The sequence below is a fragment of the Talaromyces marneffei genome, chromosome 3 (assembly GCF_009556855.1).
Source record: "Talaromyces marneffei chromosome 3, complete sequence".
NCBI classification, from domain to species: Eukaryota; Fungi; Ascomycota; class Eurotiomycetes; order Eurotiales; family Trichocomaceae; genus Talaromyces; species Talaromyces marneffei.
Genome location: NC_072350.1, coordinates 3,214,970 through 3,241,962, shown reverse-complemented (window position 1 = coordinate 3,241,962; position 26,993 = coordinate 3,214,970). Strand labels below are relative to the sequence as shown.

General features: G+C 48.2%; 10 protein-coding genes across 10 annotated transcripts; 5 read left to right on the top strand and 5 right to left on the bottom strand.

The window, feature by feature from the left end:
• Positions 1-191: 191 nt before the first annotated feature.
• Positions 192-1,434, top strand: EYB26_004904 (uncharacterized protein; the record flags this gene model as incomplete). Its single annotated transcript, XM_054264195.1, has 3 exons — positions 192-356; positions 413-1,165; positions 1,231-1,434. The coding sequence occupies 3 exons, from the start codon at positions 192-194 to the stop codon at positions 1,432-1,434; spliced, it is 1,122 nt and encodes a 373-aa protein (XP_054120170.1).
• Positions 1,435-1,902: 468 nt separating this feature from the next.
• On the bottom strand, positions 1,903-2,879 carry EYB26_004903 (uncharacterized protein; the record flags this gene model as incomplete). The annotated part of the gene is made up of 3 exons (XM_054264194.1): positions 1,903-2,033; positions 2,102-2,722; positions 2,780-2,879. The coding sequence occupies 3 exons, from the start codon at positions 2,877-2,879 to the stop codon at positions 1,903-1,905; spliced, it is 852 nt and encodes a 283-aa protein (XP_054120169.1).
• Positions 2,880-3,795: 916 nt separating this feature from the next.
• Positions 3,796-4,429, bottom strand: EYB26_004902 (uncharacterized protein; the record flags this gene model as incomplete). Its single annotated transcript, XM_054264193.1, has 3 exons — positions 3,796-3,917; positions 3,978-4,082; positions 4,150-4,429. 3 exons carry the CDS (start codon positions 4,427-4,429, stop codon positions 3,796-3,798), a joined length of 507 nt encoding a protein of 168 aa, XP_054120168.1.
• Positions 4,430-5,669: 1,240 nt separating this feature from the next.
• Positions 5,670-9,258, bottom strand: EYB26_004901 (uncharacterized protein; the record flags this gene model as incomplete). Its single annotated transcript, XM_054264192.1, has 3 exons — positions 5,670-8,946; positions 8,998-9,071; positions 9,136-9,258. The coding sequence occupies 3 exons, from the start codon at positions 9,256-9,258 to the stop codon at positions 5,670-5,672; spliced, it is 3,474 nt and encodes a 1,157-aa protein (XP_054120167.1).
• A 1,730-nt stretch (positions 9,259-10,988) lies between these two features.
• Positions 10,989-14,024, top strand: EYB26_004900 (uncharacterized protein; the record flags this gene model as incomplete). Its single annotated transcript, XM_054264191.1, has 7 exons — positions 10,989-11,544; positions 11,621-11,889; positions 11,939-12,138; positions 12,189-12,348; positions 12,398-12,657; positions 12,720-13,198; positions 13,252-14,024. The coding sequence occupies 7 exons, from the start codon at positions 10,989-10,991 to the stop codon at positions 14,022-14,024; spliced, it is 2,697 nt and encodes an 898-aa protein (XP_054120166.1).
• Positions 14,025-15,086: 1,062 nt separating this feature from the next.
• Positions 15,087-17,757, top strand: EYB26_004899 (uncharacterized protein; the record flags this gene model as incomplete). The annotated part of the gene is made up of 2 exons (XM_054264190.1): positions 15,087-15,444; positions 15,509-17,757. The coding sequence occupies 2 exons, from the start codon at positions 15,087-15,089 to the stop codon at positions 17,755-17,757; spliced, it is 2,607 nt and encodes an 868-aa protein (XP_054120165.1).
• Positions 17,758-18,380: 623 nt separating this feature from the next.
• On the bottom strand, positions 18,381-19,230 carry EYB26_004898 (uncharacterized protein; the record flags this gene model as incomplete). The annotated part of the gene is made up of 2 exons (XM_054264189.1): positions 18,381-18,693; positions 18,752-19,230. The coding sequence occupies 2 exons, from the start codon at positions 19,228-19,230 to the stop codon at positions 18,381-18,383; spliced, it is 792 nt and encodes a 263-aa protein (XP_054120164.1).
• A 318-nt stretch (positions 19,231-19,548) lies between these two features.
• Positions 19,549-21,097, top strand: EYB26_004897 (uncharacterized protein; the record flags this gene model as incomplete). The annotated part of the gene is made up of 4 exons (XM_054264188.1): positions 19,549-19,562; positions 20,116-20,224; positions 20,420-20,586; positions 20,638-21,097. The coding sequence occupies 4 exons, from the start codon at positions 19,549-19,551 to the stop codon at positions 21,095-21,097; spliced, it is 750 nt and encodes a 249-aa protein (XP_054120163.1).
• A 205-nt stretch (positions 21,098-21,302) lies between these two features.
• On the bottom strand, positions 21,303-22,495 carry EYB26_004896 (uncharacterized protein; the record flags this gene model as incomplete). The annotated part of the gene is made up of 5 exons (XM_054264187.1): positions 21,303-21,451; positions 21,522-21,637; positions 21,692-21,715; positions 21,773-22,281; positions 22,343-22,495. The coding sequence occupies 5 exons, from the start codon at positions 22,493-22,495 to the stop codon at positions 21,303-21,305; spliced, it is 951 nt and encodes a 316-aa protein (XP_054120162.1).
• A 1,366-nt stretch (positions 22,496-23,861) lies between these two features.
• EYB26_004895 (uncharacterized protein) lies at positions 23,862-26,828 on the top strand (the record flags this gene model as incomplete). The annotated part of the gene is made up of 6 exons (XM_054264186.1): positions 23,862-24,017; positions 24,079-24,306; positions 24,356-24,464; positions 24,514-24,603; positions 24,651-25,038; positions 25,085-26,828. 6 exons carry the CDS (start codon positions 23,862-23,864, stop codon positions 26,826-26,828), a joined length of 2,715 nt encoding a protein of 904 aa, XP_054120161.1.
• Positions 26,829-26,993: the final 165 nt, after the last annotated feature.

The window sequence follows — 26,993 nt, the reverse complement described above, 5'->3', positions numbered from 1 at the left end:
CGCTTTGCGCCTGGACGCAACCTCATTGTCTTCAAATCAGACCAAAGCAAACATACCGCAACCCCGTTTATCCTCAATATATAGCTTTCATCTCACTTCCGACATATCCAGCACCTAATATCCACGCTTACACAACCACAAAACCGCACATACACACCTCCAGAAGCTCCAGCTTGGTCTCAATCAGCACAATGTCAACTCAGAACCCTCCACCCCAGAACAATACGACGAATGGGAACCCAGCCATAAAACTCGAAGAACAGCCTTCCCTGAACCAGCAATTCCAATCTATAGACTGGGATTCGGAGCGACAACTCGTTTCATCTCTAGCTAAGCTACAGGAACTCGAATCCAAGGTCCGACTCTCCCTCAACTCTGTTTTTTATCATGACTAACGAGAGAGATGTCATAGATCCATGAACTCCGCTCCTTACTGCCAGACAGATTGTTAGCTCCAATAAACCCCATCGTCAACCCCCGCCGCCCAACAACCAGCTCTATAACAACAACAGCCTCAACCCCGCGCAATCCGCAAGTTCTGAGCGCCCAACTCCGCAAATCCGCAGTCGACGGTGTCGCCGAAATCAATAACTTCAAAGAACTATGGACAAGCGCAGATATGCAGGCCATATGGCAGAAAGTCGATGAGAAATTGGCCGAAACAAAGGGCGCGTTTCCGCAGGTTGAGGCGGGGATGTGGCGTGTTGAGTATGCCGATTTACTCAAAGAGATGGATGAGAAGGATAAAGATCAGAAAGTGGGAGCAGGGGGGTTGGATGATATGGAGGTTGATGAGGAGTCTCCGTCGTCGGTGGTGTCGGCGATACATGGCTCGGTAGAGGAGGCAGACCCCAAGAAGGTGGTGGAATCGTTCCAGGGCAGACAAATACCGGGGTTTCAAGTCGCAGGTACCAGGAACGAATCCACGATCATTGTATCCCTGGGACTGGCGGGCCTCACATTCGAGATTCAAGAAGCTCTCCCCACGGAGACTACATCTAGTGAAACAACAACTACCAACACGACTACCAAACCAGAGTACCGCGTTTCAACACACCACCTTCTCTCAAGACCCGCCGCAGGCACACAACCAAGCCGGTTAGAAAACGCAATTGTGCAACAACTCAACTCGAGGCCCCGGAAATGGGATTTGCGTTTTCTACTAGTTCGTCTCCCTCTTCCCTCCCCTTCCCTGCTTTTAAGACGAAAGAAGGATGCTAACGATAGCAGGAACTAATCCTCTCATACGCGAACATAAGGAGTCTTCCATGCAAGAAATGCGGACAATTAACGGATTCATCGGCTCAGTTGCCTATTTTTCGAAAACCCGTTGCTGCTTCTTCTACTAATGCTGCTAGTGCTGCGGGAGATACCAGTGCTTCTGGTAGTGAAGGGGGTGTTGTCTGGGAGGGGTATCACCTTGGATGTATATAAAAAGCTCAATCCCAGTTTTGGGATTTTTCAGTCTCAACTGCATAGAATCACCAGGGACTTAATATCATCCACTACGTAAAACAGACATTTGGAATAGAAATTCCATAGCTTACATGGCCGGGAATTGGAATCTTATCATTATTTGGCTGAAACTAGAACAACTCACCGCCATCGTAGACCATAGGTCACAAACCGACCGGTAAACACCAGGCACGGACCAGTGTAGAAAAATGAATGCAATTGAATCAATAAACGGATGCTCATTGCCATCAATAATAAACTGAATTAAAACGCCCACCCAAACACCCATGCCAGTACATATCAAAAACCCTAAATGATAATAACACACGCTTTTGGAACCCGAAGACCCATTAATAGTATGGTTATATGCATGCGGGGGAAAGTACAGGGAAAAAAGAATCGCGTCATAGGCTTATTATATACATAATATCAAAGAAAAGGGCGGGGTTAGAAAAGTCCAAATCCACCGGCAAATGAAGTAAATGAGAAGATGGTGATGGCTACCATGCCGAGAATGAAGGTAAGAGCTTGTCGGTCCATCGTTGAGACGGCTGAGTTGCATGTTACGCAGACGTAGCCTAGAAGACAACCCAGTTAGTTGCTGTATGATTTTTAAGCAGGGAGGGGGGGGGGGGGGGGGACATACTAGATAACGGTGTATAAGCCTGCGTAGAATACATGGCAAACGTATATGACGCAGCCCCCAATTTTCCGGCGCTTGGAATATCCGTCGGCGAAGTACCAGCCTCATAAATAATCAACGTATAATGCGCCGTAAGCAACGGGCTCTGCGAATCAGCTCCATAGTTATCTGTTTCCCAAACTACGGATGTCGCGTTCGAGTAACTGACATTACTGGCGAGCGTATATGTGGCGCTGTTCGACCTGCAAGACGCAATCACGTTGACGGCAGAGGGGGTGACGAGTACCGACGTAAAATTCCAGCCGAAGGTAACGTTTTGTCCGATTTTGTAGTATGTGGTCGTTGTTGAGGCGGGGTTTGTCATGGACGCGCCGCCAGCGGGCAATCGAGGGTCCACGGAGATGGTGGTTGAATGTGTGGTGCTGGTGACATTGGTGTTGGTTCCTGTTCCGGTTGTTTTGGCGTTGGTGCCAGTTCCAGTTGTCTTGGTGTTGGTGCCTGTAGATGTTACTGGTGCGGCTGTTCCTGTGCTTATTGTTGCTGTGTCAGAGGCGGTGTTGGTCCCACTGGCAGTTTGTGTTTGGGTATTTGAGGCTGTGGAAGCAGTGTCTGTGATGGCATCCGCTATCCAATTGTTAGCAATTTGCATTAAGCATTCAGCAGGGTCTCCAGCTGGCTTACCTCGTTTCAAGATATCATCAAACATATTTGGAGATGACCATGCCACTGATGCCAGGAGCACCAGGCTGAAAATCACACTCAATATCGTGAAGGAACGCATGTTTGCGCTGTCGTATATTTAGACGATCAACCCCGTGAAGGGGTATCCGAAGGAGGGGTTGGAAGCAAGCGACTGACTGAATCGTCGGTCAAATCTGATTATCGACAACCGATACGTTACTCAACGAGCAGGCTGAGTGTCTGCTTTGGTAAATCAAGGGTGAATCCGGTCGAGGAAGGAAGGTGAGACAAGGGATGAAAATCGGCGGAGCAAACAAAACAAAGGGCGTCAAGACTCAAGGGAGTCGGCAGCGAGCGTAGAGAATGTTTGCCGGCTAGTTAACCGGAGTAAGCGAAGGTCAAGCGAGTGAATTCGAAGGTAACGAAGGATCGAGAGGAGAAGAAAAACAACGATAGCAAATGTCGAGAAAGACGAAAAGACAAATACAACAGAAAGAAAGATTGTTCCAGAGCCACGCTTCCGTAGCCTGAGGGCTCAGGCAGGAAAGCGATCTCCCAGGACAAAAGGGGCTAGCCGCGTGCTATTATTGAACACGCTTGATCGGGTCCATTGTTCAGCCACCGATGCATTATTCCATTATCGTACTAGCCGACCCCTCACTCTATTATTTAATTGGTCAGGTTGTTGTCCAGGTGCCCCATTCCTGGCGCTAGCTGATCTTTGATTGGCTGATCTTCTGCAGGTCTCAGACATTAAATTGTGCTAGTCTTTTATGGGTTAGTTTTGTTTATTCATACTATTTCGCTTAGTTAAGTTACATCACTTCTCTCCACATCATCCCTTACTTACATTCGACCAGCCAGGAATACCATCAGATCGACAGAGGTCATATGCAGCAGCCATTATGCATCGCCATCTATTATGGTCTAATAACGATACAGATATGATCATTATTTACAGCGCAACACTATCTTCAATGCAAGTCATCAGGGATTCATCACGAACGGTTCTCGAATCAAGAACTAATGGCCGCCGGGATGAGATCAACCTCACTACAAGACGATGGGTAAGAGATAGCACCTTTTTCATAGGAGACGATCCAGAAGAGCTGCGGCGCCCCGTGCCACCAGTCGCACGCTATCATGTATTAGCTGGTCGTCAGGAAGATACAGTTAGTTGAGGGAATGTAGTACTTACCAAGCCATCCACCGAATTCAGTGCTGTTCCAAACCAGTATGCTGTCGTTTTCCAGCTCGAATCCAGGCACGCCCTGTCCGGCGTTGACTTCGACGAACTCCCATGCTAGACGACGTCATCAACACACAAAATATTCAAAACAATCACTTCAGTCTTTGAAGAGGTAACGCACCAGCATAGTTGGTAGCACCACCAATATCAAAGCCGTAACTATACTCTTGCCCAATGTCCATCTGCAGATATGTCTCGTTCAAATAGAAGCGGCCGGCATTCGCAGTGACGGTAGTCAAGACGGGGTCGCCCAGCCCGGCACCCGTGTGGTAGGCCTCGACATAGAGGTCGTTGTGGGCGATGATGTTTGATCCTGTGGTTTTGAGGTAGAATTCGCTGGGAGCTGCGAGGGAGCTGGCAGCGAAAGCGGCGACAGCCAGGGCGAGTTGTGTGAAGAGCATTTTGTAGATGTAGTGGATAAGTAGAAGTAGGAATTATTCTTGATTGTAGAGAATCCGTTTGAGAATCTACCAGTCCCATTGCACAAAGAGAAGCTCACTTATATAGCCATCGTCACAAATTGATCATGCAGATATGATGTCGGGCGGAGACAACGTGTCGATCATGTCTCGGCCGCATTCTGTGCCACTCCTACTATGTACTAGTTAATACTCCCCATTCCTATAAGATTGGCTATCAGATGATCGCTCTATCGGCCCAACCTTCTCCCTGCGGTTGTTCTCCTGTCCATCCGACGACTTCATTATGATTATGGCTTTCTCTGACCAATAAGGCAAACTCGACAACTTCGCTAGTAAGACTAAAATCATCGGAACACACCAAATCCAAAACGAAGCAATTAGAGAGCACTTAATAGCAGCCGTGAAGGCGAGACATGTCACTTGGCAGTTTTTTTTTTTTGCTGATCAGCTGCTTGAATTAGTGCTGGACGGTCGTTCATAGTTGGCTATAATAGTGAATCATCGTATGTAGGTAAATAAGAATACATATATGCATTGTCTGTTTTGGGTTCATGGTGTTTCTTCGACAATGTTTGTATATATATACTCCGTACAGAGTCATGGGTCGGAGGAATAAGTGGATCATCAATTGGTAGATGGAATACTAAATTTGAATTGATTATGTAGTATAACTGATTGTTTACTCGAACGAAGCTAGGTACATCATTCTGGGTAGAATTCGATCCATGGGATCCCACCTATATCAGAACCCGAAATATAGTACCTAGCGGATATACAATCTCCTTGCTACTTTAAGGTTACTAAATGAACTACTAAGCGACAAGGAAACACACTAAACACTCCCTTTGATTGTGTGCGTCCTCGATGACAAGTGGGTATTGGTAGATTTCCATTGTCTCGCTCTATGTACGTCTCCTTCATAATGTCAACAACTGCTTTGGTCGATGACACACAGGGATAGAAAATGTTCTTCTCTCACATGGCTGCATGGCGCTGTGTAAAACGGTTGGATAACAAACAGCTTGTTAGAAATCATAGCAACAATGACCAGGTTTGGTATATCAAGTGCCCAACATCCATTTTGTAAGTCTATGTAGCTACAACCAGCCAACAGACTCTATTTCAAGACTCAAGCATATCGTACATTTCATTCACGGATATTATCTATGTATAATGCAACACTCTATGGTCATAACTCATAACTCATGAAGACAATCAATCACCGTTTAGCATATTCCTTTTTCAACGACCACTTCCCCCTCCCATTACGTCCGCCTTTCTCCAGGTTAGCAACCGTCTTGAGCGTCTCCTTGAACTCCGCTGACCGTTGAGGCGTAGTACAGAATCGGTTAAAATGATCAATCAACATTTGCGTATATGCCGACCCGCCCTGAGCAATCATGTAATCCCGAATCATGGACATGAAATCCGGACGGCCTCCGCCAGGAACTGGACTGTCGCGAGGACTGTTGGTTCGACTTCGCCCCGCCCCGGTACGGTTGGCCAGATTGGCGAGTATGCTAGCTGATGAAGGCCCGGCACCAGCTCCTCGCGCGATACTGGCTGCTCCTCCAAATGCTGAGCGAGGTCGTTCTTCTGGTCTGCCGGCTATACCGAATTGTCCGGTCCAGGTTGGAGTGCCTACTGGAACTGATCGGGCGATTTGTTCGGCTTTGCGGAGTTTCTCGGCTGCTTCTGCGGCGAGACGTTTGGCTTCGGCTTCGATGATGCTTTTGTCGGGTGCAATGATTTTCTTGCCGTTGACGATTCGGTCATGTTCGAGCGCGGAGTGGACGCCTGATTGAGCAAATATGGTTTCCATGAGACGCGCTTCAGACCTGGGGACTCCGTTGTCGTCACCCTTTCCATCAGCTTCATCGGCATCGTCGCGGAAGTGTTCGACTGCTGCAATTCCTTCAACTTTTTGAATTTCTTTGTCGTCGGTCTTGGGAGGTGTCTGCTCCGTCTTGATCTTGTCTTGCTTCGATTCGCCTTTTTCTTGATATGTAACTTCCGTCTTAAACATACTGCTAGTCTCGGTTTGGCCTTCTTCTCCCAGAGAAAAAAGATCGTGTAAATTACTCATCTCGAACGTCTGCCGTTGTTTTGGATCTTTCAAGACCTTGTTCGTCAGGAATTGTTTGAAAATCTGTCGATGATAGATCTTCTCCTCGATTGTCCCAGCTGTCATTAGGCGATAGATGGCGACTTCGCGCTTTTGACCTAATCGCCATGCTCTTTCGCGGGCTTGCATGTCAGTCGACGGGTTCCAGTCTGGATCGTAGATGATAACTCGATCAGCGCCGGTCAAATTCACACCTAGTCCCCCAACTTTCGTCGTGAGCAAGAAAACATGTATATCTGGTGAGTTATTGAACTCATCAACGAGAAGTTGGCGCCGATGAATTGGAGTCTCGCCATCCATTCTTCGATAGTTGAAGCCAGACAAGGTATTTACAAACTTTTCGAGGATGTTGAGCATGATGCGATGCTGAGCGAACAATAATGTCTTGTGTCCAGTATCCCTCCAGAGTTCTAAAAGCGCTTTGACGACTTTCATTTTTCCTGATTTGGAAGGCTCACCATAGCCGGTTGTTGCAGAAAAAAGTTTATGTGTTACAAGATCTGGGTGGTTACAGATCTTACGCAGCATATCAACTCCGTATAGAACCTGTCTTCGACCGGCGAGAATCGAGTTACATTCCTGTGAGTTCAAAAACTGCTCGTAGGCCTTTCTTTGGAGCGGAGACAACTTGCAGAAGAGAACCTGCTCGCTCTTTTTTGGCAGGTCGGAAGCAACATCCACCTTGAATCGTTGGAGAAGATACGGGCTGATGGCTTCTTTCAGAGTCTCGGCACACCGCGCTGCAGTCTGGACTTGCAAGTTACTTGCGTTTGCATATCCACCTTGACGAATAGGAAACTCGAACTGGTTTCGAAAGTCAACCAGAGTTCCTAAACGCATGGGGAAGACAAAGTCAAATAGCGACCATAGCTCGGAGAGATTATTTTGCATCGGCGTACCGGAAAGAATCAGGCGATGAGGGGTGCGCAATTCTTTGCAATGAATCGTGATTGACGTATTTGGATTGCGGATCTTGTGTCCTTCATCAAGAATAGCACAATCCCAATCGACAGGAATCAAAACAGGCGCATACGTCTGCAACCCGGAATATGTCGTGACCAGCACATGTCCTTCTTCAACTACTCGCTGGACAATCTTTTTTGCCGTTTTCTGAGCTTTGGTCATGGTGTACGGTCGACTTGGATCCCACATTTCATCGTTTAGAGCGTTCTCGCGATTGCTCTCGTTTCGAACATTGATCATGCCACTTCCTGACGTGTGTAAAATGGAGACTCGGAAAGGTGGCCACCATCGATGAAACTCAGTCACCCACTGCTTCATTACAGTTGCAGGAGCAACTACAATGACCGGTTTAGTCAACTTTCTGCTATGGTGAAGACCAGCTAGAAAAGATATCACTTGAATAGTCTTTCCAAGACCCATCTCATCGCCAATGATGCCCCCAACTTGCTGTTGGTAGAGCTCCCAGAGCCACTGAACACCAGTCTTCTGATAGTCAAAAAGAATCGGGAATATATCACCAGGCACCCGATAGCCCCCGTCATATTCAGCATCGGGAACCGTAGGATGAGGCAGAAACCATTCTTCCGCAAAGCCTTCTCTTCCTGTGAGGTCCATTTGTTCGGTTTCTTCCGCTTTAATTTCTGAACCAGCCACTCGCTTGCGAGCGGCCGCTCGACGACGCACCCAGCGCTTCAATCGAGCTTGATAAAATTCTTCATTGCCATCGTCTAACCCTCGAAGATCTTCTACGTCGTCTTTATCGGACCTTTTACTTGTCTGCTTCTCGCGTACTTCTCCAGGCGTAGGATCAAACTCGTCCGTTGACGATGATAAGTACTCACTTTCCACATAGCTATCATCTTCTGCCTCTGTATCGACCTTTCGTGTTCGCTTGATGCGTTCTTGGCAACGGTCCTGAGTTAACCTTCTCCTCTTCCGTGATTTACTTGAATCCGATATATCGTCAGAAGTTATCTCACTGACGTCACTTATGTCGATGCCCGGAAGTCGCAAGTTACGATGGGAGACTGCGGCTCTTCGCGACGCATCCTCTAACGCCTCGGCTTCGTCGCGCTCGTCCTCGGCATCGATAAGAGCATCATGTAGACTTGCTAACGGCCCCTCCTTTGGCCCAGTTCCCATTTTTGAAAAAGGCGTAATTTTTCCCGTTCGAATGAGGTAGTCTCGTCGGGACTCGTTTAGCAGTCGTCCAGGTTCGACAGTTGCGATATCATTCTTCTCTTCATGGCGATCATCAATGCGTTCTTGTATCTCTTTTAAATCGTTTTCAAGCGAAGACAGTTGATCTTGTGCCTTTGCGATGTCAGATTCGATGCGCACCCTTTGAGCGGGACCAACACGTTGTTCCAATCGGTGATATAACTTCAGGATCTGGTCCTCTATTTTTCTATTGCATGTCAGTTGTTATATCCCGCGGCCAGGGCTTCGAAGTGCTCACATCTTCTCCTTTGTTGTGCGCTCTATCCGTTTCTGATCTCGCTCGTCGGCTTGCTCGATAAGGAGCTGGTCGGCCTGCGCATTCAATATTTAATTAGGCAAATGTTTTCTTTAACAGCACAAATCAAAATGGTAATACCTGATGACCGAGCTCCCTTTCGAGTTCATCCTGATTTCGAACATTTGCCTCAAGTTCGCGAAGCCTTGCGGTCTCATCGGTCAATGATGTGTCGGGCGTTGGATCAGTGTGATCCGACTGCATAACGGCAAATGCTCTTGAGGTGAATAGGTGTGAAGAAGTCGCTCAAAACACCTGCCACGTTCGGTGGGAGAGCAAAAAGCTACGATAGGAACAGGCGCAAAGCAATCATGACCGAATGGAGCTTGACATCGGCGCTCATCCGAATAATGATGAGAGGACACCTTGACAGCTAGGTCCAAACGAATAGCCCCAGATATCCCCAACTCGCTATTCAGATCTCATTGAAAATGAGCTTGAAACAATAGTGTTGTAGCAAAAAAAAAGTAGAAAGCTCTTGGAAACAAAGATATTGAATGGCAGAATATGGTATTGTGGCGTCGATCACCGCCTTCCGCTACTGTTGTCTTACAGATGAGTCAGCCCAGGCATCCAGGGCATCCTGGCTTCAATTTAGCTTCATTTCCACTAGTTATGCCAAATATATTCTTAACTTCTCCTTATTTATCTGCCTATACTTACTCGGCTAGTCGACGCTCCAGTCAGCAATGTAGGTAAAACGGGCAGAACGCGACTTTTGCTACAAGCGGCAGGTCTGTTACTCTACTCGTGTCGTCATGTGGAACAGCACCAAATACCGAGTCTCAAGTTTGCAAGTACCTGGGGTGCTTGTGAGTTAGATATACCAACCCACGGCGCGCAGTCCAATTTGACACACATGCCAAGGCGTAATAGGTAATAGGTATTGTCCCATTGCTCTCCGTACGTCCGTACATGCGGCCCTACAGTACTGTCGGTTACAATGACCAGTCATCATGGCTGAAGAGAGGATCGGATCGGGTCCGGAAGAACAGATGGATGTGAACGTAGATGGCATACTCCGTAGTCGATAGAATCTATGGTGACATGGACATTATCCAATAAGTAGCAATACTGGCTCAAAGAAGCAATCCGAAGGAAGGAGTCAATCTGGGTTGCTCTTTCCTTCTCTATCGCCCACTCACACCCGGCCCAGCCCCCAGCCTCTCTCCTCCACCACGACGTCTCCCCTCTTCCTGAGCTGCATCCTTTCTTGCGGCCTCTTCTTGCTTTTCTGTCTCTTTTTCTGACCTATCCGCCATTGAGAAATCATATTTTAATCTCCATCCCCAGAAACATAGTGTACTTACTCACTGCAGACTTTCCAGTCCCTCTCGCCGTCGTACACTCAGGCTGAAAGTCCCAAATCGATCCTAGCCGCAGCCGATCCTCGCTGGGGACTAGCTTCTATCGAGCCTAGCCTGTCAGCTTCCGTGCTTTACTCTACCAGTCATTTCCACCCAGCTGGCCGCCCAACGACAATCGGTTACTCTAGTTAGGTTCGGTTCATGACAACGACCTTTGTCCTCTGTAACTCCTCCTTGCACATCCATCTCGGACAAATTGGTGCTCGGCTTTCTTCTTCAGCCTCCCTCTTGCGACGGCTTTCAGTAGAGGGTTCTGGATGATGAATAGCGACGCCTCTTTATAACAACAAAGTCGCCCATTCCACGCGTCACCCACTGCTCGCTTGCGTCAGACATCGTACCCCCGCCGTTCTACTACTCTACGTCGCCTGTACAGTGATACAGTCCGCAACAGCGTGAGAGTCTTGGTGACGTGCCTGCGTACCCAAGCCCGGCACCCATTATACTGATTTAGCGCCGTCGTCAATCCAGAAATAATTGAAATAGATTTCTCGCGCCAAGTACTTTTGTTAACCCGGTGTTCTGTTTCCTCCGCATGACAGTGAGTTTGACGCCAACCTCCACGCTATGGATTCTCAGTGGCAGTCTTATGGGGATCTCTCGTCGGGTCATCCCGTTCATCATGATAATTCGACGAGTCAGAATCCCTATCGATTGAACACAAAATACAACGGCCAGCAACAGGCTCAAGCACCCGCGGGATATACTTATGAAAGTTATCAGTCTCCAATAACCGCTGCGCAAGCCTCGAGTGCAGGTTCCAACTCGAAGTCAGTAGCAATGGCTTCGTCTCCAGCGACAACGTCTCATACGCGTGACTACTTTACTGATGCCGACACGCCCATGGAAGATGCCGATCCTTACAATCGTGCTAAGTATTCGTCAAGATTGAATCACAGTACACGTCCGTCGTCGCAATACATGCCGACCGAAGAATCGTCTGCGGCGCGTCGATACTCGCCCATGAATATATTGTCGCCAACTCTTCCATATTCGTCAAGTCCCACAAAGTCAGGCCAAAATCCATTCAGCGCGACGCCTTCTGGACCGAGTAGTTCTCGCCAGTCTCCCACAAGAGCTAGTGTCTATACCTCACCCCCTCAGGGATATCAATCACCACCAGGTCCGTCTTATCTCTGGCAATCACCCATTGGCGATACGTGTTCCACAGCTAACATAGCATACTTCTTCTTGTTTAGGCTCACGTGGTCCTCGATTACCTATTCTACAGTCGACCGATATGAGTCCCGAACAATATTTCCCATCATCAGCTTCGTCACAATTGAGCGCTCCGTTCGGCTCGGAGTTAAAGTCACCGCCCACAAATCAACAAAACAATCACAAACAGCTGCCCGGTCGCGGCTCGATACCCAAGTTCTCCAGCATCAAGTCGATACAGGAACTTAAGTCCAGGGTTAACACGCAGCCAGCCTTCCGGCGAGCTAACCCCGAAGGAGGTTTCATCAGTGTAAGTCAGTATATCCTTCAAGTAATATTAGGCTAATCAGAACCTTTAGCCATTGCAAGCACTTACAACGCACCTACCGGCTACGTATCGCATATGTAACCCGACATTCAAATACGAATCATCGCGCAATCCACGTCGTGTTCTTACAAAGCCCAGCAAAGGTGTCAAGAACGACGGGTTTGACAATGAAGATAGTGACTATATATTATATGTCAATGACATTCTAGGCAGCGAAGAAGGGGGTCATAAGTATGATATCCCGTCTTATTTGATTCATGATATCCGCTGACTGAATCAAGCAACCGATACTTGATTCTCGATGTACTGGGCCAAGGTACTTTTGGACAAGTAGTGAAGTGCCAGAACCTTAAGACCCAGGAAGTTGTCGCTGTGAAAGTGGTGAAGAACAAGACGGCCTACTTCAACCAGAGCATGATGGAGGTTTCCGTACTTGATCTGGTATGCCTCCTCTTTCTCGTGATATTACCCTAGCTGACCTTCTACAAAGCTCAATAAAAAGTACGATAAGAACGACGATCACCATCTCCTTCGACTCAAGGATACATTTCTGCATCGGCAACACCTGTGTCTGGTTTTTGAATTGTTGAGCGTGAATTTATACGAACTTATCAAGCAAAATCAGTTCCGTGGACTGAGTACAACACTCGTACGAGTATTCGCACAGCAACTACTCAATGGGCTTAGTCTCTTGAATAAGGCTCGATTGATTCATTGCGATCTAAAACCCGAAAATATCTTGCTAAAAAAGTAAGTGCAGTTGCCAAAGGAAAACGGCGTATTTTGAAGCTGACGGTAAACTCTGTGTAAAGTCTAGAAAGTCCTATTATCAAAATCATCGACTTCGGTTCCGCTTGTGATGAACGACAGACGGTATACACTTATATTCAATCACGATTCTACCGTTCGCCTGAAGTCCTTCTAGGTTTGCCGTATTCATCGGCAATTGATATGTGGTCTTTGGGTTGTATTGTGGTTGAGCTGTTCCTTGGTCTACCCCTCTTCCCAGGTTCGTCTGAATATAACCAGGTAGCGCGCATCACAGAGATGCTAGGCCTGGCTCCTACATGGATGCTGGAGATGGGTAAACAGTCAGGGGAGTTCTTCGAAAAGACACAAGATGAATTCGGCCGAAAGTCGTGGCGACTCAAGAGTATGGAACAATATTCTCGTGAGCACAACACCAAGGAACAACCCAGCAAGAAGTACTTTCAGGCAAACACATTGGAGGAAATCATTCGCAGCTATGCAATGCCGAGGAAGAATATGAAGCAATCAGAAATTGAAAGAGGTACGATCATGTTTGACAAGGAGGTTTGATAACCAGTCACTAACAACATACAGAGGTCAACAACCGTGTTGCGTTCATTGATTTCGTGCGCGGCCTTCTACAAATCAATCCGCTAGAGCGATGGTCTCCACAACAGGCCAAGCTGCATCCCTTCATCACCCAGCAGAAATTCACTGGTCCTTTTGTACCTCCAATGAATCTGAAGTTCTCGGCACTTAACAAGAGTATTGCTCCCGGTATCCAGCAACAGCAACAGGCTGAAGCTGCAAGCAAACAGAGAGCCGCGCAGGCAGCTCAAGCGGCTCAGGCTCAGGCTCAGTCTGCAGCACAATCAGCCTATGCTATGCAAATGGGTCAATACCATTCGCCGTCACATAATCAAGCGCCACCCGTTTACAACGGAATGTACCCTGCTCATCAGCAAGGCGCACCGCCGCCTTATCCTGCTCAACCTCCAGGATATGGACACCAAATGGGCATGATGCAAGGACAGATGCAACCGCAGTACCCACCTTCGCAAAGCCTTTATACACAGGCTACTACTAGAGCTGGAAGACAGCGAGCAACTACCCTTGATCCACAACAAGGGGGTATCCCGCCTACCATACAGCGTGTGGCTAGTCATCTCGATCCTAATGCGCCTATCAGGTTGCAGCCAAGTCCTGCATACTACCCTCCTCCCCCAGACAGCTATGCTGAGTCTGCTGCAAACTCTCGGCGCCGTGGAAGCCGGGCAGGTGCTGGTCATCGGAATAGGGACTTTATCCGCACTCTTGAAGATGGCGCCCTTGGCGATGGGTTCATGGGACAATCACAATGGCATTAGTTACTTCTTCGGCTCTTGTTACGTTGGATCATGCTTTCATGGGCATAAAATGCTCTAGCCTTACCAACTGGACAACGAGAGTTGCTCGAGACACCGGAATTTATAAGTGGCTGTTTGAGACTGATATAAGGGTGATACATTTCGGCGTACACTTGATTATGCCAGTTTACGTGCTATTCACTTTGCTCATAGATCTATATTGGCCTTCAAGATCGGTCGACCGCCTTTAACTTGATTCTTCAGTGGACGTTTTCGTTCCGTATCGAGGCCACTATACACGGCCACCTTGACCTTGTTCCACGTGCTTATACGTCTTCTGGAACAGTGATGGACACACGATGTCAACGTCCATTTTAGTAACCACGATCAATGTCGAAAGCATATATCTCAGCACTCCTCCTGATTGTTGCTTCCATTACTCGTGGACAGACTCGATATCAATAGGCATTTAGGGATTGTTTTGGCATAGCGCTGGCGCAAATTTTGAGAATACTGTTTCCGTATTCGTACGCATTGACTTTTTCGATTGTGATAACCCTGAACTGTCATGTTTTTGATGATAACTTTACCTTTCATGGCTTTGCGAAGTTCGAAAAAAACGACAGAGAGCACGTTACACGTATATAGTTTGTCTTTTATGTTATAGTTCTTGTAGTTTATACAAATAGCAAACCAAATATACCTTATATTCATTCCGAGATCGAATAGATTGCAGCTCTGTGAAAAGTTCCAAACATAAAAACATCTCTACTGGCGCCAGGCGTCAACAGCGTCAACAGCGTCTGGGGAGAGAAAGGTCTTGGCATCACGTCTCCGCCGTTGCCTGATTGGGTTAAGCGACCCCTCGCTTAAATTTTGTATCGCCGCCTTTGCAACTCATCCCACTGCGGGTTAGGGAAACGCTTGATTCGCAGCGAATTCCTTCCATCATCAAGGGCGATATCATCGTCATCAGCCAAAAGGGACCTTTCGCTCCGCGAAGTCGGTAAAGGTCATATCAACGTTTTTTTCTTTCCCCTCGAACAAAACGCGCAACAAGTGACCAAAAAAAGCACCGCAAAGATGTCTCGTTTCTTCCACGGTGGCGGCAGCGACAGCGAGACCAGCTCTTCTGACGAGGAGGAGCTTTACTCCGATCGCGAGGAGGAGGAACATTCCGAGGAGGAAGAATCCAGCGAAGAAGATTACTCCGAGGAAGAGGACTCTGAGGAAGAGTCTAGCGAAGATGAGGATCGACCCAAAAAGACCGGTGCCAATATTTTCTTGAAGGATGAGGGCGAGGATAGTGATGAGAGTGAGGATGAAGACAGAGTGACTGTTGTCAAGAGTGCAAAGGATAAGCGACTTGAGGAATTAGAGAGCACTGTCAAGCTTATTGAGAATGCTGAGAAAATTGGTGACTGGGCTGTTATTTCGACTGGTGAGTATTAATTATTCCGATAAACAATACTATAGCGCTGACTGTTGTTTTTTTTCTTTCGCAGAGTTCGATAAGCTGAACCGACAGCTTATTAAGATTACCCAGTCGGGACCTACCCCAAAGGTTTATATCAAGGCCATCGCCGATCTCGAGGATTACATGAATGAAACTATTGCGAAGCAAAAGACCAGCGGAAAGAAGATGAACGCCAGCAACACTAAGGGTCTTAACGCAGTCCGACAACGTATTAAGAAGAACAACAAGGACTACTCGGTCGAGATCGACAAGTACCGTGATGACAAGGATGGCTATATGGAGGCCGTTGAAGCCGAGGAGGTCAAGGCCGAAAAGCCATCTCGAATTCGCGTTACGCCTACTCTTGATGCGCTCAGCATTGCTGACGATGAGGGTTTCTCAACCGTTGGCCGCCACGGCAAGACCTTGCAATATACCCCCGAGAGCATTCTCAAGCATTTGCGTATCATTGTCGAATCCCGAGGCAAGAAGAACACAGACCGTTTGGAGCAAATCCGCACAATGGAGAAGTTACTCGAAGTTGCTCAAACTCCTTACCAACAGATTCGCGTCTACCTCACTCTTATTGCGACTCGTTTCGATCTCACATCATCATCTACCGCAAACCATATGAGCCCCGAGCAATGGAAACTTGCCGAGGCAGAGTTCTCTAAGCTCCTTGCTGTTCTTGAAGAGAACCGCAACCACATTGTTACAGAGGGTGCTGAGGAGTGGGAGGATGATGACAAGCTGCCCACAATTGCTGAAGGAGAGGTTTTGCGTATTCCCGGAAGCGTTGTATCATTCGTCGAGCGTCTTGATGACGAGCTTACACGATCACTTCAGCACATTGACCCACACACTGCTGAATACATTGAGCGACTTGGCGATGAACAGGCATTGTATACTGCTCTCCTCCGCTCACAATTGTATGTTGAGGAACTCGGCAAGGCCGACAAGAGCGAACCCAGACAGGACAGCCTTAACCGGGTGGTCATCAGGAGGTTGGAACACGTATACTTCAAGCCTTCACAAGTCGTCTCCATTTTGGAAGATGCCACCTGGAAGGCCATCCCATCAACATTGGAATCGACCATTACTCCTCGTGCATCGACTTCTGATGTCCCTGCCCTCGTTCAGACTCTCTGCAACTACCTGTTCAAGTACAGCGATGGCATCATTCGGGCTCGCGCTATGCTTTGCCAAATCTATTTCCTTGCTCTCCACGAGAACTACTACCGCGCTCGTGATCTTATGCTCATGTCTCACTTGTCAGAGAACATTGCCAACTTTGACGTCAGCACACAGATCCTCTTCAACAGGACACTCGTCCAGATTGGTCTCTGCGCTTTCCGCGCCGGTTTGATCTACGAAGCTCAGAACACCCTTTCTGATATCTGCGGTAGCGGTCGCCAGAAAGAGCTCCTTGCACAGGGTATCATTCTTCAAAGATACTCCACTGTCTCGCCAGAGCAGGAGAAGCTTGAGCGTCAACGTCAGCTGCCATTCCACATGCACATCAACTTGGAGCTTTTGGAGTGCATCTACCTCACATCTAGCATGTTCCTTGAAGTTCCCCTCATGGCACAGACATCTTCTAGCCCCGAGATGAAGCGACGTGTTATCTCCAAGACTTTCCGCCGTATGCTCGACTACAACGAGCGACAAGTCTTCACAGGTCCCCCCGAAAACACACGAGATGGTGTCATTATGAGCGCCAAATTCCTGGCTGCCGGAGACTGGAAGAAGGCCACCGAGCTCTTGAACTCGATCAAGATCTGGGACTTGATGGCTCAGCCCGACAAGATCAAGGAGATGCTCGCCGAGCAGATCCAAGAGGAAGGTCTGCGTACCTACCTATTCACCTACGCACCTTTCTACGACACCCTCTCGATCTCCACACTGGCAACCATGTTTGAGCTCTCCGAAAAGAAGATCTCGTCTATTGTCAGCCGCATGATCTCCCACGACGAACTCGCCGCTGCTCTTGACCAAGTCAACGACGCCATCGTCTTCACCAAGGGTGTTGAGTTGTCTCGTCTTCAATCCCAGATCGTCACTCTCGCCGATAAATCCATGTCCCTGCTCGAAGCCAACGAAAAGACACTCGAGCAACGCACACAGGGTATGGCCAACGCCTTCCAGCGAGAGCAAGGACCCGGTGCCCGCGGTGGTCGTGGCGGCCGTGGTGGTGGTCAAGCTCGCGGTGGTGCTCGATTCCCCGGTGGTGGTCAGGGACGACGACCAGGCGGCCAACAATTCGGCGGTGGTGCATTGGGTGGTGCTATCAAGGCATAGACTCTTAGATAACATGTCTTCCGTTTTCTTTTTTATATGTCTTTTTCTGTCTATGATCAAGACTGATGAATGCCTTTTTTTTTAATGTAAACATTTCCACCATGACCATCAACGTGCTTTCCAGCCGCTTTTTTCTATTAAAAAGTCCTCATCATCACTATTTCTCATGTCTCTAGTCTTCATGTCGGAGTTTCTGAGTTGAATTTTTCATTTAGGTAGAAAAAAAGAGACGTTACCTATTTACATATATTCTTGTTTTGATAATTATGCTGAAATGTGGCTATGATTATGTGCTGGGAATACGTATGGTCACGTTAATGTTTTCATTGCTCACAAACCGAGAGATTTTTGAATTCGATTTCTGGAGCATTTAATGAAGTTTGGGGATGATTTATTGGGAATAGTATATTCATGTATCTTCAATGTGGATATGTACAGCTTCTGAGGCTCAAATATTACCTCGGGGTATCAGTGGCATCTAATTAATAGGTCTTGGGTTGTATTCATGTAGGAAACGGCAAAACTGTCAGGTCCTGTACAACGCTACCAGTCATTGATGCGAGGTCATCAAGTATTGCGAGTTAGCACCATTAAGATCATGTCTCGGGAATGTTTATCTCTCATCACATATCTTCCTCCAGAAGATTCTGCGGAGACCAGTATTCATTTTCCTCGCACTGGTTATCGAGCCAGACTAGTCCATCGGCTAGCAAGTCGTCTATGACCGTCTTTGCGCGCGCCTTTTCCCAGTTGAGATTTGCCTGTAGCATGGAGACGGTGACATAACCGAGGACTTGGATGACTTCCAGAACGGTGGCTTGATCTGAATTGAGTTCTTTGGGTATGGATCGGATGTATTGCTTGCTGCCGACGTTGATGATGCTGAAGCCGGACCCGAGTGGTTCAAGGGATTTGACGGCCCGAAGGATGTCGTCACTGGATAAGTAACATCAGTAAACCGCATATGAACTGGTTCGATCGTAAGGCAACCTACTTGGAAACCTCCAATCCTCCGCCGATAGCTTTCCCCCTCCCAACCCTCTTGCGACACTCCTCTACCCCCAACAGACCACCATTCTCACCCCTCGTCTCTCGACACAATTCGACAATCCTTGTAGCAACCTCAAAATAGAAATCATTCATATCCCCACCCAATATCTGAGTCCAGAAACTACCACCCTCCATCAGCCCTTTTCGACTACTTCCTTTGCCCTTGACATTACTAGCGGCAAGAGGATCAACACCGATCGCATTACACATTCGTGCGAACTCAGCACGGAAAGTAGGGTTTGATTTTATCTTGGATGCATGTTCGAGTGCGAAGGTGTGGAGTAAGGATTGAAAGACGGATAGTTGTGTCTGGAGAGAGGAGAGGTGTGTTGATCGGAGATTTGCGCCGTGGGTTGCGTAGGATTGGGTTGTTTGGTTTCGGTTGGCGAATGCGCCGAGACCGACGCCTCGACGAGTTGCCATTTTCTGTTCAGGTCGTGTCACATATCAAATCTTAAGTTGAAAAACATACACAAGCAATCTTGCAAGATCGGCATAGAGGATGGATGGCGCCTGCCGTCATATGCGGGACCGTCGCTAGCCCTAGCCCTAAGTCTGATAAGATAACGTCGGAACTACTTTCGGCCCGAAATATCTTGTCGATTAGGCTATACCATAGACGGACTAGTGCTCACTTATACCCACACAAAGCATTTTCTCTCACAAACTCGAACTTTTTCTCTTCCTTCTCGACTTGTCCAACGCTAACAATCGACAACCATCGACAACCGCACATTCGAAATGGCTGCCACCACGTACGATTCCCCTTGACTTCCAAGCTGATGAGCAAGATGCTTCAGTTATAGTCGTCCTATATTCTCGCTGGAGTTGCTGTTGCGATAGTGCTCAGCGCCAGCTCGATCAGTCCCGACTGCTGTTGTTTTGTCTGGTGAATTTCGAATTTCGAATTGCCAGACTGAAGGATAGCGAGGGGTATTGGGGTTGAAGAAAGAAGCACTGGCTTGTTCTTCTCCCTAAAATCAATTGTCACTTGCTTGTATTTGCGATGCATCGCACTACTGAGCGTTTGACAGTTTCTTTTCCTGAGCGTTATGCTTAGGGTTTTGTTGGCTGAGGCCTTGTTGGAGTTCGATCATACCTGTGAACCTTGTCTGCCTGTAGAATAGGAGACAGTTAGTAATAGGGAAGGATTTGAACCACCTTCCTCACCGACTAAATGAATTTCGTCGAGTTTTTTTTTCCCCGTTCCAGTCTGAGAATGTGGCACTATGCTGCAGTTCTTTCTACTCGGCGATTTTGAGTTTTTTTTCCTATCGGACAGACTATACTGACCTTGCATGTGAACAGTGTTCCTACCCAGGACCAGGTCCTTGTGCCTGAAACCCTCCTCAAGAAGCGTAAGAGCCAGGAGGCTGCCCGCGCTGCTCGCCGCGAAGAGGCCGAGAAGAGAAAGCAGGTTAGTTTATTACTTGCCTTGAGGCATCTTTGAAAAGGGATATATTGGTTGGATGATTATAACAACCACACCGCGACTAGACCACGGTCAATGCTGTCGCTTTGTTAACCATCTTTCGGGACTGACACCCAATATATCCTTTTTATGGATGTCTGTTTATCGAGTTGCAGTCCGTGCTAACGAGATTTTCAATAGGCCAACAAGGAGAAGCGTGGTGTCATCTTCAAGCGTGCCGAGTCTTACGTCAAGGAGTACCGTGACGCAGAGCGCGAGAAGATCCGCCTTGCTCGCGAGAGCCGCAAGGCCGGTACCTTCTACGTTCCCGAGGAGCCCAAGTTGGTCTTTGTCATTCGTATCAAGGGGTATGTCTTATCTATCAAATCAACGCAACTCGAATACTAATGGCTTCGCAGTATCAACAAGATTGCTCCCAAGCCCCGCAAGATCTTACAATTGTTGCGTCTTCTCCAGATCAACAATGGTGTCTTTATCCGCTTGAACAAGGCTACCGCTGAGATGCTCACCATCATCGACCCCTATATCGCCTACGGTTACCCCAACCTCAAGACCGTCCGTGAGCTCGTCTACAAGCGTGGTTACGGCAAGGTCAACGGCCAGCGTCTCCCTCTCTCTGACAACCAGATCATCGAGGAGAACCTTGGCAAGTACGGCATTGTCTGCGTTGAGGATCTCATCCACGAGATCTACACCGTCGGCCCCAACTTCAAGCAGGCCTCCAACTTCTTGTGGCCCTTCAAGCTCTCCAACCCCAACGGTGGTTTCCACTCTCGCAAGTTCAACCACTTCATTGAGGGTGGTGACACTGGTAACCGCGAGGAGAACATCAACTCCCTCGTTCGCCAGATGAACTAAAAGTCTTTCTTATTAAACTTACGGGGTTTTATTTTATGGGTTGTTTGTTATAGGGACTTCAGTTTATTAGCGTTCATGATTGTCGATTCATAGGTAGTCTAGTCTATCAAGGTTAATCCGGACCACATATTCAATCAACCCCATAATGTCCTATATCATACTTTTCTCTATGAACATATACAGAGGGCAAAACTACGTAGGCACATTATATACGAATCACCTCCTGAACCCTCCTGTTCCTATTAACAACCAACCGAAGCTGTCTATCCCTCCATTCCGCATCTGCGCTGCCGTCGGTCGGTCGAAAGACACCATTGCGTAGAGTCTCAGTGAACAGTTCATATGAGGGGTAATCTGTCAAAAACGAATCGTTAGTCGTAAACCGTAGTAGGGCAAGCTTGCAATGGCAGAGGGGAACGCGTACATCCGTCCACGAAGTGATTGACTTGTTCTACAGTCATACCCGTGCCTTTAGCGGCTATGAGAGTTCGTTCCTGTTCCTGTCGCCAGTCGTAGACGAAGCGCGAGTTTTCGGCATCACTGACTGAAAGTTAGAAGGTAGCATGAGACATGGGTGCGGTAGAGTAAACTTGCATATGAATAAAAGCGTCGAGAGAACTTATAGCAATACAAAGTTAGCACTTTTCACGTAAAGGAACAATGAAACTAACTCACTTGGTCAAAGCATCATAATCCCTCAATGCATCATTAATAGCCTTCACATCCTCAAACTTGACGTATCCCAAGCGCCCATCATACTTGCTCGTCGCATCTTGTCGCTGTTTTACGGCATCCTCCCATTTCTGTTTGAGTACCTCGTCATCCAGTGGCCTGAACCCAACACACCACCCCTCAAAAATCACAGCTTTGATTTTTGGCTCGCCGTCCTGATTGACGACCTCCCATTGAGATTCGGGTACGCGATCGCCTTGTCCCGCGAAAGCAGATTTGTCGTATTGCGGGATGGCGGTTGGTTGGTTTGCGCGGAGAGATTGGAAGACTTTCTGGCCAAGAGGCAGATCGTGCGTTGATGGTTGACCGCGGTGCTGAATCAGGGGATTTTCCGGGTGTGATTGAGCAAGCGCGACTTGGTCTGCGTGCGTGAGATAGATGTCGTCGAGGGAGAGGGTGACAGTGGGGAGGGAATAGGGTGGTGATCGGAGAGTTTTTTGGAGTGTTGATACCTTCATCGTCATTAGCATCACATTTACTTACTGGATATAGGGTTGGGAAGGGATGGTTTACGAGTACAGTCTTCCCAACACCCTGCACGCCATTCAATCCGAGAAAGAACGGCGGGGCATTGGCATCATTCGCATACCGGGCTTGATGCTGTTTCAAGCGTTCCAGGAGGAAGGGGATGCAGTGTTCTGACTTGTCATCGAATATTTCCGGCATTTTCTTTTTGTTTAAGGTGTGTATACGCCAATTGATCAATTTAATTGCAGAATCGCATCGTGAGGAAGATGTATATTTATCTAGTCGGACTCCCGGCCGATATGCTTCCCCACCTGCCCCAAAGCGGGTGATAGTTCTGCCTGATACTTCCCCATGTGGAGCTGGAGTTTACCCAGGCCCTGTATAAGAACTAGAGGAATTCGTTGTGTAGTTACTTATAATTAAGTCTGTTTAATTCTTCTGGATGTCATGGAAGCCTCATGAAAGTCTTCGGTAAAATACTCGGCGTCTTTAGAGTTCGTTGCAGGGTTCACTGACTGGAGTAGACCTGGGATAGGCGGACTAAGCTATATTTATTGCATCGCTCGTAGCCAGCTGGTTGCCATGGTTATATCTCGCACCTCCATCTTATCTCGCCTTCAGGAGGTACAAGGGCTGGCTTCCTTAAACAATGTACTTGATCCAGAGTCATTAGAAGTGATGTATATTTTATATCCGTACCGACAATGCTATTCCCGAGACGTGTTTCGGCATGTCGTGTGTTCTCTCTCGGCAGTCGATGCCGGAATATGGGGAAATTCCCTGCACCTATCCCAGCGCCCGGCTAGTACTCCGTGCCTACACTCTTGACTGCTATGGGCTGTTGGAGACGTGCGACGGATTCAGGACTTCTCGTCGTTTTGAAATTCGATCCGATTGTTTAAGATCGTCGAGAAATGGGATAGTTACGTGCGTACTGTGTAGACCAGCTCTATGAATTCGTCCTGCATACGGTACGGATTACCAGTAACTAGTGAACGAAGTGCGCATTGGACCAGGATAAATAAGGAAAGATCTCCGTCTGGATTATACAGAGCAAGATGCTAGATGTTGGAGTAGCAGGATTCATGAGCATGGCATGATCACCAGGAGATAATCTGACAGTCCTATATAGCACGTAGTACTACTACAGTGTACTCCGCAGAGTAACCAATTCTACTACGAAAAGCATGTGAAGACAGAACGTGATGTCAACAGTCACGGGGTGAAGCCAGAGCACTCCGACGGAGCAAGTGGGCCCACCGTCGCCGAGGCAGGCGGGCTGCTCCCTCATTCGCTGAGCCTCGCTTTCCCCCGGAGCCGAGGTTCGTCTGGCTGCACGGATACCAGCCGGCATGTCTTCTGCACCTGCAACCTCACTTCTTATATTTACACACTACGCTTTCTCTCTGCCACGTATCCTACCACTCACTCATCCCCTGTATTACTACTATCTTTCATCATTCTTTTATTTGTGTCGGCACTGAGTTGATTGCTTCAGCTCACTGACACCTGTTCGACTGATCACACCGACCTGTTCCTCGTCCTTCCCCCCTCACATCACACGATGTCCGAACTGCGATATGACGGCCAGACCGTCGTGGTCACTGGCGCTGGTGGTGGATTGGGTAAGGCATACTGTTTGTTCTTTGGCTCGAGAGGCGCCAACGTTGTCGTCAACGATCTCGGTGGTTCTCACAAAGGCGAGGGCAACTCGACAAGGGTGCGTTGGTTGTTGTGTTCCACTATTTTGAAATCCATTGGAAATACTGACTCTTATCCAGGCCGCCGATGTCGTCGTCGAGGAAATCCGCAAGGCTGGCGGAAAAGCTGTCGCAAACTACGACAGCGTGGAGAACGGAGAGGCAATTATCGACACAGCCATCAAGAACTTTGGCCGCATCGATATTCTCATCAACAATGCCGGTATCCTGCGCGACATCTCATTCAAGAACATGCAAGACAAGGATTGGGATTTGATCAACGCGGTTCACATTTACGGTGCATACAAGGTGAGCTTCACTCATGTTTCAAGCATGACACTCTGCTTACATGTCGTAGTGCGCTCGTGCAGCATGGCCTCACTTTAGGAAACAAAAGTACGGTCGAGTGATTAACACCTCTTCGGCTGCTGGTCTGTTTGGTAACTTTGGCCAGACCAACTACTCCGGTAAGCTTGACCTCTGGTTGAAAAAGAAAAATCATACTGACAGGATTAGCTGCCAAAATGAGTCAAGTCGGTTTCACCGAAACCCTCGCCAAGGAGGGTGCCAAATATAACATTATCGCCAACGTCATTGCACCTATAGGTAAGTGTGAATGACGATCGTTTTGAAGGTATGCTAACGCCTTGCAGCTGCTAGCCGAATGACCGCCACCATTCTGCCCCCCGAGATCCTTGAGCACTTCAAACCTGAATGGGTCGTTCCTCTTGTCGCAGTTCTAACACACTCCTCCAACACTACTGAATCCGGAGGCATCTTTGAAGTCGGCGGTGGTAGCATTGCCAAGTACCGATGGGAACGTGCCAAAGGAGCTCTGTTGAAGACCGACTCTACCCTGACTCCCCAAGCCATCCTGGCCAAGTGGAGCGATGTGAACGATTTCTCCAAACCCAGCTACCCCTCTGGTCCTGCAGACTTCATGACCTTGTTGGAAGAAGCCCAGAAACTTCCTGCCAACCCATCTGCTCCTGATCTCAACTTCAACGGGCGCGTGGCTTTGGTAACTGGTGGCGGTGCTGGGTAAGTTTTCCACCTCGAACAAATAGGCTTCTGCTAACATCTATAGTCTCGGACGAGCATACTGTCTTCTCTTCGCCAAGCTTGGCGCTTCAGTCGTTGTCAACGACTTGGCTGACCCAGAGCCTGTTGTTCAAGAGATCATCAAGGCAGGCGGCAAGGCTGTCGGTAACAAGGCCTCTGCAGAAGATGGCGATGCAGTGGTCAAGGCTGCTATTGATGCCTTTGGCCGTATTGACATTGTCGTTAACAATGCTGGTATTCTCCGGGACAAGGCCTTCACCAACATGGATGACAACCTCTGGAATCCAGTCATGAACGTGCACCTCCGCGGTACATACAAGGTTACCAAGGCAGCCTGGCCTTACTTCTTGAAGCAAAAGTATGGCCGTGTCATCAACACTACCAGCACCAGTGGTATCTATGGCAACTTCGGACAAGCCAACTACTCTGCCGCTAAATCTGGAATTCTCGGATTCTCTCGTGCGCTGGCTGTTGAGGGGGCCAAATACAATATCAAGGTCAACACCATTGCCCCCAACGCTGGTACCAACATGACCCGAACAATCTTGCCAGAGGAGATGGTCCAGGCTTTCAAGCCTGATTACGTTGCTCCTCTTGTCGTTTTGCTTGCTTCTGATGCCCTCGAGCCTGGCACCAAGGGCCTTTTCGAGGTCGGCAGTGGTTGGTACGCTGAAACCCGCTGGCAAAGAAGCGGCGGCCATTCCTTCCCAGTCGATGTGGCCTTGACTCCCGAGGCTCTTCTTGCTCAATGGAAGAAGATTGTCGACTTTGACGATGGTCGTGCTGACCACCCTGTGGACGCGTCAGCTGGTTCTGAACGTGCCATGGCCAATATTAACAACAAAGCTGGTGGTTCAGCCAAGGCCGCTCCTAGCGCCGACGAAGGCATCTTAGCCAACATTGAAAAGGCCAAGAAGATGACTACTGAGGGCACACCATTCAACTGGACTGACCGTGATATCATCTTGTACAACATTAGTCTGGGTGCTAAGCGCACAGATCTGCCGTTGGTTTATGAGAACAACGAGAACTTCCAGGCTCTTCCAACATTTGGTGTTATCCCATGGTTTGACACAGTGACTCCTTATAACCTGGACGATATTGTTAAGAACTTCTCCCCGATGATGTTGCTTCACGGCGAGCAGTATCTCGAGATTCGCAAGTTCCCCATCCCCACGGAGGCTAAGACAGTTACCGTGCCTAAATTGATTGATGTCGTTGACAAGGGCAACGCCGCCATTGTTGTATCTGGTTTCACTACCAAGGATGCACGAACTGGCGAAGATTTGTTCTACAATGAGTCCACCATTTTCATCCGAGGCAGCGGTGGTTTCGGTGGATCTCCCAAGCCTACTGCTGCTCGATCAAAGGGAGCCGTCGCAGCTTACAAGCCTCCTAAGCGCCCTGCCGATGTCGTAGTTGAAGAGAAGACATCCGAAGACCAGGCCGCTTTGTATCGATTGAACGGTGACCGTAACCCCCTCCACCTCGACCCCGAATTCAGCAAGGTTGGCGGATTCAAGACCCCTATTCTTCACGGTCTCTGCTTCCTTGGTATCTCTGGTAAACACGTATACCAGAAATTCGGTGCTTTCAAGAACCTCAAGGTCCGCTTTGCTGGCGTTGTGCTTCCAGGACAGACCCTTAAGACAGAGATGTGGAAAGAAGGCAATATGGTTCTTTTCCAGACTACTGTTGTCGAGACTGGCAAGTTTGCTATTACTGGTGCAGGTGCGGAGTTGTTGTCGGATGGAAAGGCGAAGTTGTAAAGAGTAAAAGCGAGGAGTAGATACCATACCGGCTAGTTGAGACCATTTCATGATGATATATTTGTTATAGTATTTTTTTTCCCCCGTATATATTGGCTATTGAATATTGGGACCAATTGAATTTTTCTATCACCACTACCATAAAACGTAACTACTTTCCTCATG